Here is a 16,052-nt window from a genome sequence, read left to right on the forward strand (position 1 = left end):
TATGGCATGTGTGACAGCAAGTGACAAGAATTCAGTATGGCATGTGTGACAGCAAGTGACAAGAATTCAGTGTGGCATAAGTAATAGCAAGTGACAAGAATTTCCACTCAATAAATTACATATTAAATAAACTCTATATTTAACAACAAGGTATAAATAGAGCAAATGTACAGTAACTTGTACTAAATAGTCACTGCAGCTTTAATTCAGTGAGGTTTCTCCAAGTTAAAAAAGATGTGGCTGCCATGGTCTTAAAGGGGTTGTCCAGTGTGGATTCATTGATGACCAATTATCAGAACAGATCAGCGGGGGTCCGGCCTGTTAGAAGGGGCTGCAGAGCTTGGACAAGTGCCAGGGCTGTGGAGTCAGTAAGCCAAACCCAACTCTACTTTCCATTTCCCAACTCTGGTTGTAAACTCAACAGTAAAGAGCGCTAATTCACAGGCGTCAAATCCAGCCTGCGTCCTTGTGTTCTGTAGCCCATGGCCCAGGGTCACATCTGCAATGAAGGCAGGGCCTCCCATGAACTAAGGAGGAGGGCGGTATTCTTTTTCAACCAGCTGCTACTTATTGTAATATTGCAATAGATAGCGGGCAATCATTTACTCACCTATTAACACTCCTGACCAGGCATATTGCAACACAACGCTGAAGAATTCAGAATTCAGTGCGCCCTGGTGGTGACGGGGGCCAGTCTGGACAGAAGCGTGGATAGGTTAGTAAATGGGCACTGTCCAAAAAAGGGTTGGGGGTGTCATATACTGTGTGGGAGAAAATAAAAGGTGTCATATAGAGTGTGGGGGCAAAAGGGGGGTCATCTACTGCATTGGGGTCCAAAAAAACCTTATTATGTGTTACAAGATATCCAAATGTTCTGTCTTCAGCTGGTAGGTCTCCAATACTCTATAGCTGGGGAGTGCTGTGGCCCTTCCAGCCAAACACAGAACAAACAGCTATAGGGGTCACAACAGTTGCCATTGTTACTGGGTCCCTAAACCAGGAGGCCCCCATAGGCCCCCTCACCACACTACTGCCTCCATGTGTAAGGAAATCCATACTTTCCTCTTCTTTCAGCAAAGTACAGATGAGGCTCTGGGCTGTGCACTTCTTATAACGTCCTTCCAGCCAGATAGTCTTCTGGTCTATGATATAGCTTGCAATGCGATAGTGCAGGAAACAGGGTGGCCTGGAGGATAATAGAAGAGGTGCACAGCCCGGAGCCACATCAGCACTTTGCAGAAGAAAAGGCAGGTGTGAAATTCATCAAAGTGGGGTGGCCTGGACTGTATGAATGTAATCTAGGGTGAAGTGGGGGAACCATTACCTGTGAGAGGGGGTCACCAATATCAATGTTAGGGAACAATTAGGACACTATTACCCATGGAGGGGAATGTTATCTGTAGTGGGGAGACAATTAGGACTCTATTACCTTTCTGTACTAACAATATGTTAATGCCTTCATAGAGCTATAAGTGTAACTACGCCAAATTGGCTACGTTTATACAGTCGCAGAATTACTAATGAGCCTTTGAAGACAACCATAAGGCTGATGTGGCCTTTGGTGAAGATGAGCTTGAACACTAATATATACTAATATATAAAACTAATTCAGGGAGTCCAGGGTGTTGGACCCCCACTGATCTTTTATTGATAACCAATACAGAGGACAGGTCCTCAATTAAAAATCAAAAGTGAACAACCCCTTTAAGCACATTATGCATTGCGTTAGTTAGGCGAGGCCATTCTAAAACAGAACCCTAAAAAAAGGGGAAGCTGCCCGAAAAGAAAAACACAAATAGGAACACTACACTACAGTCGAACTACATGTCTCAGGATGTTCATCTGGGAATGATATGAACATCCATTTACTGAATATTTTATAAATATTAGATTAAAAAAGTTGCACATCATCCTTCAACCGTCCCTACAACCATTTGTTTCCTTTTTCCAAACGCCTTATACCAGCGCCCTTATTATCAGGTTATCCCATTATTGCATTTATATAAAATGTACCCGCATCAACAATGCAGGTAAAGAATAATCCACAGCAAACATCAATATAAAAATAGGATTCTAGACAGAAAAATATATCTTCCGATTTTTTTTGGTTACAAAGATATCCTAAACTTGAAAATAGATTTCATAAGATATGTCGATATATATATCCCTCATCTATCTAATGTATGTATATATACATATATATGTGTAAGTATACATATATACATACAACATATATAAATATACAACATATATAGCTATATAAATATATACACACACAGTGAAAAACAGCTCCAATGCCAGATTGTTATGTCTAGCATTTCAGTAATGCACGTACACACAGTCATAATATGGCACATTTTAGCACCCCTACTGTGGCCACAATACATGACCTTCCTTGGTTTTGGCTAAACTGGACACAAATCATGGCGGTCTCAGTTCAGTTTAGTTTAACAGCAGGAAGTCTGGATGTTATGACCATAACATGGATGTTAAAGGGGTTGCCTGGTCCCAAATGGATTGTTCATACTGTAGACCTATCCACTTTATGTATATGTGATCCAACACCCGGACCCTGCACAGATCAGTTGTTCCAGAAGCCTCCGGGCATTGAAGGTTACAGCAGTGGACAAGGAGCTGCTTGTTCCTATTCAAGTAATGGGAACTATTACTTGAATAGGAGCAACCTGCACACGCTGCTCGTCCACTGCAAAATTTCAGGGCCCATACCTATTGGGTGGATAGTAGGGTTGAGCCGATCTTGAGATTTCAGGATCGTTTTTAAAATCCGATTTCCGATCATTTTCCATTCAAGTGCAAGTCAATGAGATTTTTTAATGATTGAAAATCGGATTTTAAAAATGATCCTATTCGCTACACAGCGTGGAGTCCAAAAATTGAAGGCTTCAAATTTTGGACTCCACGCTGTGTAGTGATTAAAAAAATCCGGCCGGCCCCCCCCCCCCCCCCCCCCCCGCTTACTTTCACAGAACCGCTGCCGCTCACTGGAGCTCCGGCCATTGTTCTCTGTCCTCTTCTCTCTCATGCAGATGCCAGCAGAGTCCCGGCCTCCCTAGGCTAGTGTTACTGATGCTGGGAGTAGGCAGGGCTTGTTGTGGCTTAGGAGAGTGTGGGCGGGTACAGGGCGGGGAGATGTCTCCCCTCCCAGTACCCGCCCACACTTTCCTAAGCCACAAGCCCCGCCTTCTGCCGGCAACTGAATGCGAAAGAGGAGGACAAAGAACGACAGCCCGGAGCTCCGGTGAGCGGTGCGGTTCGTTGAGCGATTGGAATTTCGTTGCCGATCTTTTTTAGGCAGGATCGGAACCCGATCGCGAAATTTACTCGATTGCCGATCGGGATCCGATCTTTTCCGACCCCGATCGTTCAACTCTAGTGGATAGGTCATCAGTATGAAAAATCGATCTGGGGCTGGACAACCCCAAAGTGACTGCATTATGGTTGTGTGAAAGCAGTCTAACTGTAAAGTCCTGGGGAGCATTGTAAGGAGTCTTTAAGAGATGCTTCTTTCTGATACTGATGATAGACTTCCTTACCTGTCCCTAGGCAGTCAGTGCATATGTTGTATACCAGTGGAAAGTTGTGACCTCCAAGAACAAGGGCCTAAAGACATTGCAGAAGAAACCTTGGGAAGTATCTTCCGGCATTAGTCTTCACACTTCCCACTGCAGCTGTCAACTTCCCATGGTCTGGCAATTTTGATAATCCAGCATTCTATCTATGTGGTCCTAAACCTGCCGGATTATCAGAATTTACTATATATGTACATACACCTAAACATTCTCTTATTAGTACATTCGTATTATCAAACCAAATATGTACAAATCAGCTCTGAATTCTACAAAAAATAAACTCAATATAAAAATCCAGTTCATAAAATAACAAAAAAAAAAAAATCAATTAGACATGTTTAAAAAAAAAACAGTCAGTAGCAGAGCAATGTACGTCAGTAGTGGTAGATATCATGCATTCATTAGCTTTCATTAAGCTTCAAACGCTATCTGGACAATGGACTCCTTTTTTTTGTTTCGCCTCCGTTTCTCCATGGCAAAGGATTCACGACTGGGAAAGGGTTAACCGCTGCGTGGGCACCTTTAGAACTGAACAGATTCAGACTGAAGGGACTGGAAGAAAAGAGATGCATAGTCATTATCTAGCAGAACCACGATCAATAAAGAAATGGGGAGGGGATGGGGGGGGGGGGCTATAGAAGGAAGCAGAGGGAACAATGAAACTCAATGGACTTTTAGGTCCAGTAAAAATGTTTACACTGCCAAGATTGGACACAAACGGAGGAAACTCTCCATATTACATACATAAAATGATTGCATATAAAGGGTCCCCCAAGAAAAAAAAAAAGCACCCTGCTCAATGCTGCAGTGGATTCCACAGAAGTTTCAGCTGCAGGACCTGCAGTGCAGCCCACACCACCGCTCAGTCCCAATCATAGGAGCAGAGTCAGCGAGGGCAAGCCATGGCTCAAAGCCAAAAGGGACGGAAAGGAAAAAGGAATTTAAGGTGGAAGTGCACCTCAAATACCTCTCCCATTTCTGCCGTAAAATGTAGCCAATGGCCGAAAAATAGGAAAGTAAACCATATATTGTTCAATCCCCTGGGAATCTTATCCAACAAATTCCCCACCATTACGATTTCAATGGAAAATCCTAATTTCAGTCTTCACACGTAAGGTATCTTTCCTTTGCCAACATAATTTCCTGAACGAGTTATCGTTGCAGGGATCAGGAAAGCAACTGTATGTCAAGTATTTAAAACGTCAGTTTCCTACTCAATAAGTGGTTTTTTTGACGTCTCAAGAGATATGAAAAAGGTTTCTGAATATATCCTCCCGTTTCTCATTGTCTGCAGGATGCACTCGATTCTTAAAGAGGTGCTCCAGTGGCCCCATACACATCTGACAAGGAGCTTGTGTGTAATGCAATGTTGTTGAATAACTTAATGACAGTGTTAATGTGAAGTTATATGCTCTCCTCTGCAGCACTGAACTCTTCTCTAATCTTCTCATGTACACAGCGTCTCCTGTATGAGCAGGTGGTAAAGCTCACAGTGCAGGTCTAGGAGATCATGTTGTAATAGAAATACTATGTCTCTGCTCCTCTGATGCTCAATGTCAGTGCTTCATAGAGGAGCATATAACCTTAAAGATGCCAATAAGATATTCATTAACATTACTATACACACAGGCTCATTTTCAAATGGAGGGGCCATTTTTTTATTAAATGGACTACTACTTTAAAATCTACTAGCCACAAGACCGCATGGAAATGAAACTTAACTTATTAAAGAGAACCTTTCATGAAAAATTAGGCCTCAATCTTTCGCCAACCAGTTATCCAGGAGGGTAACAGATTTACAATGATGTTCCTCTATATCCTGGCCTTAGAATACAGTTTTCAAATGCCTCAGCAGTATACAAGCTGGTTCCTATGCAACTTATAGCCATGCTGTGTAAGGCAATGTACAAGGATTACAAACATACCTAGGAGGTGCCTAAATCATTTGGCATGTTTGGGGGAATAAACATTTTTTTTAATTCTGTATGTAAATTTATTTATTGGTGTAGCAGAGGGAAGGGAGAGGTAGTTTAATTTTTTATGCTGTCCCTCTCTGGACAAACTGACCCCATAGCTTAAACATATCCTTTTCCCCCTGGAGCCATTGTCACAACTCCCATCTAATATGTCACTTGTGCACAATGGGACACAGCAAGTGTATGTGCGGTACTATAGTGAACACTGTACCCAAGGAGAAACATTACTTTACATGCACCTGTCTACCATGTTCATGTCCCATTCGATAAGGGTGTGAAATTTTAGTTGGATGCCATCACAATGGCTCAAGTGGGGAAGGGGTCGGACATGTTATAGCTGGTGGGTGGGTGTGCTTGTCAAAGGAGTGAAGCATGAAGAGATGACACCCCGGTGCACCAATAAACTTATGTGTAAGGAATAAAAAGGTGTTATTTTTGCAACCAGGCCAGATAGTTCAAGAACAGCAAAGGTATGTTTGCCAACCTTACACATTACCCTACACCAGTGGTTCTTAACCGGGGTTCGATCGAACCCTAGGCCCTATGCACGGTTCGTTTTGTGTACCAGTAAGAAAACATATACCTATGTCTTGAATTTGGAAAAAAATCATATTTGATTTATCCCTAAAGAAGGGTTCGGTGAATGTGCATATGAAACTGGTGGATTTGGTACCTCAAACAAGGTTAAGAACCACTGCCCTACACAGAACTAAAGTTGCATAGGCACACATGTAGTAGATTCCCTTTAAGGGTCTAAATCTTCAAAACATTATATAACTTTCTTGTAAAACCACATTGACTATCTATTCTAGAAAGACAGGCATTCAACTGTTTGCAACATGTGCCACTCGCTGCAAGTGATCTCAGTAACCTTAGGGTCCATTCACATGGAGGAAAATGATGAGGAATTTGGTGTGGAATTTCAGCTCTGAAAAAAAGCCTCCTATTGACTTCAATGGGTTCTGCTAGCTAGTGGGAAAAAAGCTAGCAGAACCCATTGAAGTCAATGGGAGGCTTTGTTTTCAGCATGGAAAATTCCTCACCATTTTCCTCCGTGTGAACGGACCCTAAGAGTTAAAACATTCCATTCTTCAATGTTCATATATGGGAAAAAATAAATCAAGTGTAGTAGCCCTTCCTGCTTTGATGGGTTAAATTTCTTCCAATTTAGGTTATCCATAATAAACATATATGCATAAAACATGTTAGGTAAGCAAGGCAGCAAGGCTATGTTAGCTAAGACCAAACCTAGGGCAGGAAGGCATAAAGCATAGGCAGGAAGGTGTACCATCAACCTGTTAGCCAGATGGTAATGGGGGTACAACGTGAGGACACTTACAGGAATAGAGCGGCTCAGGTAACGTGCAGTGGAAGTGAGGCCTACGTATGTGGGTCGGACGGGTCCGTATGAATCATTGCCAGCAGTAGGAACATTCCAGTTACGGTTGTTGTTGAGCTCGCCTTGGCTTCGGCCATGAGGACTGGAGGGGTACAAGCTGGAAGGGTGAACCAGGGAGTAGCTGGGGTGGGAGAGAGGAGAATTGCGGGAGCGGTCTAACTCTTCCAGGGCAGAGTTGAGATTCCCAAGCGAGCCAGCATACCGTGAAGTTACAGAAGAACTGAGAGGAGAAAACATGAGGGGATATCACAGAGCCTGGTGCACTGACACAGCGAATGAACATGCAGGAGAATGACATGAACTGATGACATGCTTTCATAGGTCATGCTGGAGCTTGTCTATATGCAATTAATGAAGCAAATACAGTATAAAATATTGCACAAATGTTACATATCTAAAGCGTCACCGGCAGGGAAAACTGCTAAAATACCAATAAAACTGTATATACATATATTCATACAATTCATTACAAATTAGCAATATACCATCTTATGACAAGTCTAAGGACACATGTGGCCAAGCTAACTCAATTTCTTATAAATGCAACTGGATTCCACAAAACGGATGCTATTTAATAAGTGAGCGCGCGAAACTACAGGAAATATTCTGTATACTGTAGAACAATACACGGGAGAGTAAAAAGTCTACTAGTGATTATTATTTCCTTTACAGACTGGACCGTGCTAGGATGACTTTTAGAATAAACTAGAATATCAGATGAGGTCATAAAATTTCCCTCTAAAGTGGAAATAACTTGTTCGCTTTCAGTAGTATAATGGGAATTTCCAGTAAGAAGAAGTAGAGATCTGGACAGCCGGAAGAATTAATTCTCCAAGTATGGAAAAAGCTCAAGATCTTGTCATCCATAGAAGCCCATGTCTCTATTCACATACCACATATATAGATGTGCCTGACAGATAACAGATCTGTGTATGTATACTAAATCCTTCATGTACTGAATTATTCATTCATGAATGGACCCCCTTGTTCTATCTATCTATCTATCTATCTATCTATCTATCTATCTATCTATCTATCTATGTGTATGTGGTGCCACTCAACAGCATACATTTAGTAAGGCGGACCTAAAGCGGCCTAAACTTGGCGCATTTTTGCTTCACTATGGCACAACTCAGACACTGCGCCCTGATCTCCAATTTTTTTTTATATGAGATAGTGGGCAAAGCGAGGTGGGAATCTAGATGGGATTAGGTCACCGACTGGTGTAGATCTGCAAACAAGCATACCTACATGTGCTAGAATTACTAGAGGTATGTTCACACAGGCTGAAAAATTTGCTTCAGGAATTAAAGAAAATGTCTCACTTTTCTGACCTCCCATTGATTTCAATGGGTTTTTCAGGCTTAGGCCCCACGTTGTGGAAACGCAGCTTTTTTTGTTGCAGATTTTGCTGCAGTTTTTTGAGCCAAAGCCAATAATGTCTACAAAAGGAATGGGAAATACATAGAGAGTTGTTAGAGTGCATTCACATGGAGGAAAATAGCGCTGAATTTGGTGTGGAATTTCCGCGCTGAAAAGAAAGCCTCCCATTGACTTCAATGGGTTCGTTTAGCAGAAAAAAGGAGCCCACTGAAGTCAATGGGAGGCTCTTTTTTTTGCGCTGAAATTCCACACCAAATTCAGCACCATTTTCCTCCATGTGAATGCACTCTTAGTCCAAGGCCCCACTGGGAGAAAACGCAGCGCTAAAGCTTTAGCGCTGCGTTTAGCACTGCGGAAAGAAGTGCGACTTGAACGCATTGCGGTTCTTTCCGCAGCGCTTTCAACAGAAAGTTCACACAGTTTTCCTCTGCAGACTTTCTGTTACAATTATATCTATAGGAAAGCGGTTGTGGAAATCGCAGTGTGTCCCTAAAGTGGGCATGGGCTTCACATGAATCCCATCCACTTTGCAAGTAATGTAAAACGCTGTGATTTTTAACGTGGTGTTTTCGGCCAGTGGGGCCCGGCCTTATACTTCTCCCTTCTGCTTATTCCGCTCCTGTCTTTGGCTCAAAAAACGCAACAAAATCTGCAACTACAAAAGCTGCATTTTTGCAACGTGGGGCCTCAGCCCTGAGGTGGAATCCGCCTGAAGATACGTCATATCTCTTTTTTTTCTTTAGCTGAAACAATTCAACTAGAGGAATAAAACTGCTACTGACCCCCATTGAAATGAATGGGATACTGCAAAAAACTCTGTGTGAACATACCCTAAGAGGCCAAAGCCTCTTCATAATGGAAAGTAGTGACTGGGGATGACTCACGACTGGTTTAAGAATGGCTAGGATAATAAATCCCCCCCATGTTCTAGAATGTGGCTATGGCCGTATTCAGTCCAAGGGCCCATCACTTAATCTCAGCTGCAGACCATTACCGGATGTGAAACTTTGCTATTACAGAGTGGCCAATACTGATATATGCTGAAATGAGCTAGTGTTTCACTTGGGCTGGGTTTACATGGTGCGTTTTTGGCTGAAAAACACATACGCAGTTTTCAAAACGAGATGTAATATTAAAAAATGCAGGCACTGAGCAAAAACACATTGTGTAAATGCAGCCTTATGGGGAAAAAGTGAAAGAAAAGATGGCCCTATACTAAACTGTGGTTATAGCCACATTCTGGAAAATCGTCATTTTAACCCCTTGAGGACACAGCAATTTTTTATTTCCATCTGCCCTTTCTGCCTCTGTCAGAATTCTGCTCCAGATAATGTATAATGGCAAGTATATATATATATATATACGTGGCAGATGATACCGCTAAGAGTCATTAGTACAATGACATAATAGAATTGTCACTTGCAATGATAGTACATTATCCCACGCAGACATTCAAGAGCGACAAAGGTGTTAACCTCTTCAGTGCCAATCATTAGCTCATCTCCAGCTTGTGCTTTTTATTCCTCAGGCAGAGACGTCCTCAACATGATCAATGTCAACCAGAACCCTGAACTGAGCTTTAATGCAGCAATAAGTTTCCATCAATTCTGACAGTATAAACAAGGCCTCTAAACCAGATATAAACAAAGCCTTAAATCTTAGGCCGAGTACAGACAGGGTCTTTTAGGCTGGATTTTGACTCGGAATCCGTGTCAGAATCCGGCTCAAGAAACCGCCTACCATTTCCTTTTTTTCGAGAGAGAGCGAGAAAAAAGAAGCGATATGCCCTTTCTTCAGGCTGATTCAGCCGTGGACGTCCGCCTTGCGGCACTCCCTTCCAACTAGGCCCATTCATTTGGGTCTAATCCAGAGCAGAGTGCCGCGACTGGATTCCGTGCACTGTATGCCACCGCCTCAAAATCCGGTCCAAAAAACTCCCGTGTGAACCCGGCCTAAAGTATACATACAGAGAGCTGCGTTGGTCACTCACCATAAAAACTGTAGTGGAGGGTGTAGGTACTGCAGCACAATCCCACTGAAGTCTATGGGACAGTGCTGCAGTACCTTCACTCGCTGCTAAGGATAGACCATCAATACTATTGATGACCCCTTTAATTTACTTAAATACTACAATCTAGTAATCTTGCCCATAGATAATAAATTCTGGAACTCACCTTTTGACCTTGATGGCTGACCCTGAACTCTGCCCTACTCTTCTAGCAACTGCTGATGTGGACGCAGAAACCCTAGACGACTTCAGTGGGGACATTGAACCTTGGCCACTGTTAGAGGCGATTATCCTAAAAAATGAATTTAATTTTTTTTTTTCAATCATATCAACATGAGGCTACAGTAACACTAACGTTGTCTGATCATTTAGGGGCTCAGGCCACCATTCCACTTAAAATACGTGGACTCTTATGTGCTGATTTTGAGCGGAAATCTGGTGGACTCCATTATAGTCTATTTTAAGCAGATAAGGTTTCAGTTTTTCGGCTCCACAAGTGGACCTGAAGAACAGAAAACCAAATGCTAGTGTTAACAAAGTCATTCTTTGCTACAGAGTGTACAAATTAGGTTGTTATCCCCAGGTCTGTGGAGTCCATAGGCTACGATTCGTGGTCTGACTCCAAACTCCTTCATAAATGGTGGACAGCCATGGTCAGTCAGAAGCAGTACAAAGCCTCTAGTTAATTGAAAAGCTAGTGACTGAACTCCTATGAAAGTAACTATTTAACAAATTATACATCAAATTATACAATACCAATAATTGTACAATATAATTAAAAATAATAAATAATTTTATTTTGGATCCGAGTCGGTAACTTTTTTCTGACTCCAACCCAAAATTGTCCACCACGGACTCCATGGCCTTGGTTAACCCCTCCTGCTCAGTGATGCCACAATGGTACAGAGCTGTGCCCGCTACATTTCTGCCGGGTTCCTGCTGTATTATGCAGGCAGGATACGGATCTAGCTGTCTGAGTTGTAGAAAACTTTGAATCTGTTTAAGTGCTGTGGTCACTATTACATTAATAAGAAAATACATTAAAGGGGCTCTATCATTGAGAAAAGTCATTTTTAGATAAGCACATCCTTGCATAGCCTTTAGAAAGGCTATTCCACACCTACCTTTTGTATGTAAATTGCCTCAGTAGATTTTGAATAAGTCCATTTTTACTCATATGTTAATGAGCTTCCACTATGCACTGAGGTGTCTCTCTGCACGGTCTGCTCTATGTGTATGTATAGCAGAGATAAGTCATCAGCACAGCAGCCTCTCCTATACATACACATAGAGCAGACAGTGCAGAGAGACACCTCAGTGCATAGTGGAAGCTCATTAACATATGAGTAAAAATGGACTTATTCAAAATCTACTGAGGCAATTTACATACAAAAAGTGCATGTGGAATAGCCTTTCTAAAGGCTATGCAAAGGATGTGCTTATGTAAAGATGACTTTTCCCAATGATAGAGCCCCTTTAAAGAGGACCTTTCATGGTTTGGGGCACAGGCAGTTCTATATACAGCTGGAAAGCCAACAGTGAATTCAGCGCACTTATCGGCTTTCAGGATCTGTGCCCTGGGTGAAGAGCTAGCGGTGCCGGTACCGTAGCTCTTTACAGTCAGAAGGACGTTTCTGACACTCTGTCAGGAACGTCCTTCTGAACAAGCAGCACCAATAGCGCTGTACTGTGTGAGCGGGGAGGAACGCCCCTCCCTCTGCTCACAGTGCTCGTCCATAGATGAGTATTATCAGGAGGGGAGGGTGCACCCTTCTGATTGTAAAGAGCTACAGTACTGGCACTGCTAGCTCTTCACCTGGGGCACAGATCGTGAAAGCCAACAGTGCGCTATATTCCGCGCACTGTCGGCTTTCCAGCAGTATATAGAACTGCCTGTGCCCCAAACCATGAAAAATCCTCTTTAAGATATTCTTTCATGAAGTGACTTGTAAAATAAGGATGAAGCCTAGTCAATTTTACAAAAAGGGATTACACCAAGTTTTTAAATTCTCCTACCAATATGATATGGGATAACTGCATAATTGGTGGGGATCTGACCCCAAGATGGAGGGATCGGTACTCTAGTCCTGATGAAGTGGCAGGTCAACCATGCACCATGTTGTTCCATTCACTCTCTATGGGAGCGCTGGAGATAGCCAAACGCTGTACTTGGCTATCTGCAATGCTCCCTTAGATAATGAATTGGGTGTCAAGGTGAATGCTTGGCCTTCTGCTCTACCAGGACAGTAGCATTAGATCCCCATCCTGAGGACTAAGCAGTTAGACTGATCATGAAGTTCTCCCCTATCCTATCAATGGGAGATAGCTTCAAGACTTGGCATAACCCTTTAAAAAAAAAAAAAACCAAAAAAACAAATATCGGTGTTCACAGATATCAGACATTATGGTTTATTCTGGTCATGTTGAATTTTTCAGCTGATCAGTGCTGGAGCCGTTCTATAGATGGGCACTGCAGCTGTCCAGCAGGTGATCACTACTTCTCCCAATAGGGAAATAAATTGATAACTACAAAGTCAACTAATTGGCTGAATCAACCTACAGCCAAATGGAAAACCTCAATGGACAAGCAAAAGGTAATACAGCAATGTATAAAGCAACCAATTTGGTAATGCAAATCACCTGAAAGGCTGTGATGTAGATCTGGTGTGGGGTTTCATTTCCTCTAGCCTGTAATGGAAGAAATATTATATCATGAGTTAGGGATATAAACCTTAAAGTACAATCATTGACCTAAAAAAAAAAAAAAATCCACACACTTCCAGATAGAAATGTCAGGTTGCTGCAAAACTTGGCATGTAGTTTTGTCTCAGGAAGGTAAAGGTTTAAAGGTAAAGGTGGGTGTTGCCACAAGAGGGCATAAACGTACTTCCTCTGAGGCCAGAAAAGGCTCTCAGAGGCTACTTTTTGGTAGTGTACCTTTTGGTGACAGATCATTGATGGCTGCACATCCCTTTGACGTATTCAAAGATGTTTTTCCCAGTTGACAGACTGATAGGGGGCACTTGATTTTACAAATGGTTGTTTCAATGAACTTCCCACCATCTAGGCCGTTATGACCTAGTTGTTAGGAGGAGACGGGTGCTATGGTTATGTGAGGGGACACATACATGGCGAGCAGGCTCTAGAAGAACCAAACAGACCACCTGTGGGGACAACTGTTAGATCCGCCAACAAGCACAAGCAGCTCACACCATTTCCTTGTCCACCATCCACAGTTGGCACCTTCATTACAGACCCCCACCACCCCATGCCCAACCATATTTCATATTATATCCAGACGAGATTTCCCCAATAAACTTATCATTTGTCTCTAATATAGTAATCATGTACACATATCATTATATTTGACTGAAACAACGCCTCCTTGGTGCGTTATATTTTTTGTCAATGAGAGTATACAGTATTACAAAAGTGGGAACAAATACATTATTAATAATTCTTAAAGCAAACAAGTGAGACAGTGAAATACTTGGATGGAATGAAGACTAGATATTGCGAGTTCTGATTACCGTAGAGCTCCTGTGGTGGCCGACCTTGGCTGTCTTCTGCTTTTTAAGGCACGTAATTTGTCTCCCTGTGTTAATCCATTTTTCTGTTCTAATTCATCCTCAGAATCAATCTGCAAGTGAAAAGCCATTCTATTTAAAGCATGTCGGATAAAACAATTATCAAATCGATGGCAGAGTATTTTAAGACAATGAGTGTGAGTTTCAGAGTATATATAAAAACCGGAAGGGTACAAGGAATGAAGCACAAGCAAGAAAGCAATTTACAGTACTGGCGGCGATGGGGAGAGTTAACAATATTAAAGGGGTTGTCCCATCACAAGGATCCTATCTATACTGCTTGTTAATGTGAATGTAAGACTTTTCCTAAATACATTGCTTCAGCAAAACTGCTTTGTTTGTCCACTACCTTACTTTATTCATTTCTTTGTTGACACATCCCTTGACTTATCTGCTCAAAAGTCCAGTGATGTATCTGCTGCTCTCAGGGGGGAGGGAGGAGGGGCTAAGTGCACGGGAGCGAGCCTGTGTATCTAGCTATTCCTCTGTCTGCACCACGTGACCTAGCTTCCTGATCTCAGACAGAGGAGAGGAGCTGCTTTCATTTCTGAACTCGTCTTCTGTTCTCCCAGTTATCAGGCTAGCTAATTCAATTGTGTTCACTATGGCAGAGACAGGCAGTGTCTGTATGTAACACAGAATGGAGTTGCTGCTGCCTGTACTTCATAGTCCAATATGGGTGGGCGGAGCTACATACTAATTTGGGGCGGAGCTAAAAGGCAGGTTGCATGTGAAACCCCGCCCACCAAATGATGCAAGAAACCAGGAAGAAAGAAGATTTTACAGGAGTGAAGACTGGTGAGTTTGCGAAGTGGGAATACCCCTTTAACACTGTAGGAGTTTTATAAAAGAAAGAAAATCTGTAAGAAAGAAGCGAGTACTGTACAATGAGGCCAAGGCATGAAATGATAAAAAGACAAGCGCTGAGGGTGGAGGAGGTAAAAAGTATATGTAGAAAAGACTAAAATAAAGGAAAACAGGACTCATTAGGATTGTCCGGCCAACCTTAGTGATTCTATTCACATTAGTGTCACGTCTTCCATTCTTGCTTCTATAATAATTCAATTAATTATATATATATCACCATTGGCTGAGCTCCAAAGTCCCATAGAAAAGATTTCTTTATATATTATATTCTACTCTGTGTCCTTCTTTGCAGAAACACAAAAATATTGCTCTACCCTGCTCACTTGGCTGCGCCTCACCCAAAACAATACTACAGCTCTACTTATGCCACAGTCCTGTGTTGAGGGAGTACTAGGCAAGGTTATGGTATGTTTACACAGCGGAAAATGGATTCCACGTGTGAAAATACTGCACGGCTAGCTGCGACGGAATCCCGATGCAGTGCACTGACATCCCGTCACAGCATTCCGCTCCGGATTAGGCCCGAATGAATGGGCCTAATCGGGAGGGAATCTCGTGCCGTGGACGCCGCGGCTGACTCAGCCAAGGAATCCGCACCAAGATTGGTCATCTCGCTTCTTTTTTCCGCTAATAGCTAGCGGAAAAAAGAGACGAGTAGCTCTCATGGAAGTCAATGGGAGCCATTATGGCATGTGGATTTTGAGGCGGATTCCGTGTCAAAATCCACTGCCAAAAAACTCTGTGTGAACTATCCCTTATACTTATTTTATGAAGATTCTGTATTACAATGTACACGTTTGTGAATATCTTTTCCATTGCTGAAGACTTTATGTAATGTGAACAGTCTGCACCTTTAGGGTGAGTTCACACATAGTTTTTTGGTCAGGATTTTGAAGTCGTATCTGCCTCAAAATCCTGACCAAAAAGACAGCTCCCACTGAAATCAATGGGAGCCGCTCAGGAGTTTTTTCTGGCTCCTGGACAAAAGAAGCAAGATGTTCATTCTTCAGGCCGAGTCGCCTCGAAATTCGGCCTGAAGACACTCCCTCCTCCGGACTAGGCCCATTCATTGGGCCTAATCCGGAGCGGAGTGCGCGGTTGGATGCCGATTCAGTTTACCGGCTTTCAGTCGCGGCTACACGACTTTTGGTCCGGAACCTGAGGCGAACTCCGCCTCAGGTTCCGGACCAAAAATCGCTGTGTGAACTTACCCTTAGTCTATGGTCATCTCCTTTGGATAGC

At 42.6% G+C, this 16,052-nt stretch overlaps 1 protein-coding gene across 2 annotated transcripts in view; it reads right to left on the reverse strand.

The window, feature by feature from the left end:
- Nucleotides 1-3,241: 3,241 nt before the first annotated feature.
- The window catches only part of CDC14A (cell division cycle 14A), a 67,421-nt gene continuing 54,610 nt past the window's right edge, over nucleotides 3,242-16,052 (reverse strand). The window contains exons 12-16 of one of the 2 annotated variants that reach the window (XM_075286658.1): nucleotides 13,887-13,996; nucleotides 12,997-13,044; nucleotides 10,523-10,648; nucleotides 6,906-7,185; nucleotides 3,242-4,142 (exon numbers count right to left, since the gene is read on the reverse strand). In XM_075286658.1, the coding sequence (XP_075142759.1) occupies nucleotides 4,113-4,142; nucleotides 6,906-7,185; nucleotides 10,523-10,648; nucleotides 12,997-13,044; nucleotides 13,887-13,996 (594 nt within the window). In that variant the 3' untranslated portion in view covers nucleotides 3,242-4,112. The remainder of the gene's footprint in view (nucleotides 4,143-6,905; nucleotides 7,186-10,522; nucleotides 10,649-12,996; nucleotides 13,045-13,886; nucleotides 13,997-16,052) is intronic. The other variant, XM_075286659.1, reaches the window with a different exon arrangement.

Source organism: Leptodactylus fuscus, chromosome 9, assembly GCF_031893055.1.
Source record: "Leptodactylus fuscus isolate aLepFus1 chromosome 9, aLepFus1.hap2, whole genome shotgun sequence".
Classification (NCBI taxonomy): Eukaryota; Metazoa; Chordata; class Amphibia; order Anura; family Leptodactylidae; genus Leptodactylus; species Leptodactylus fuscus.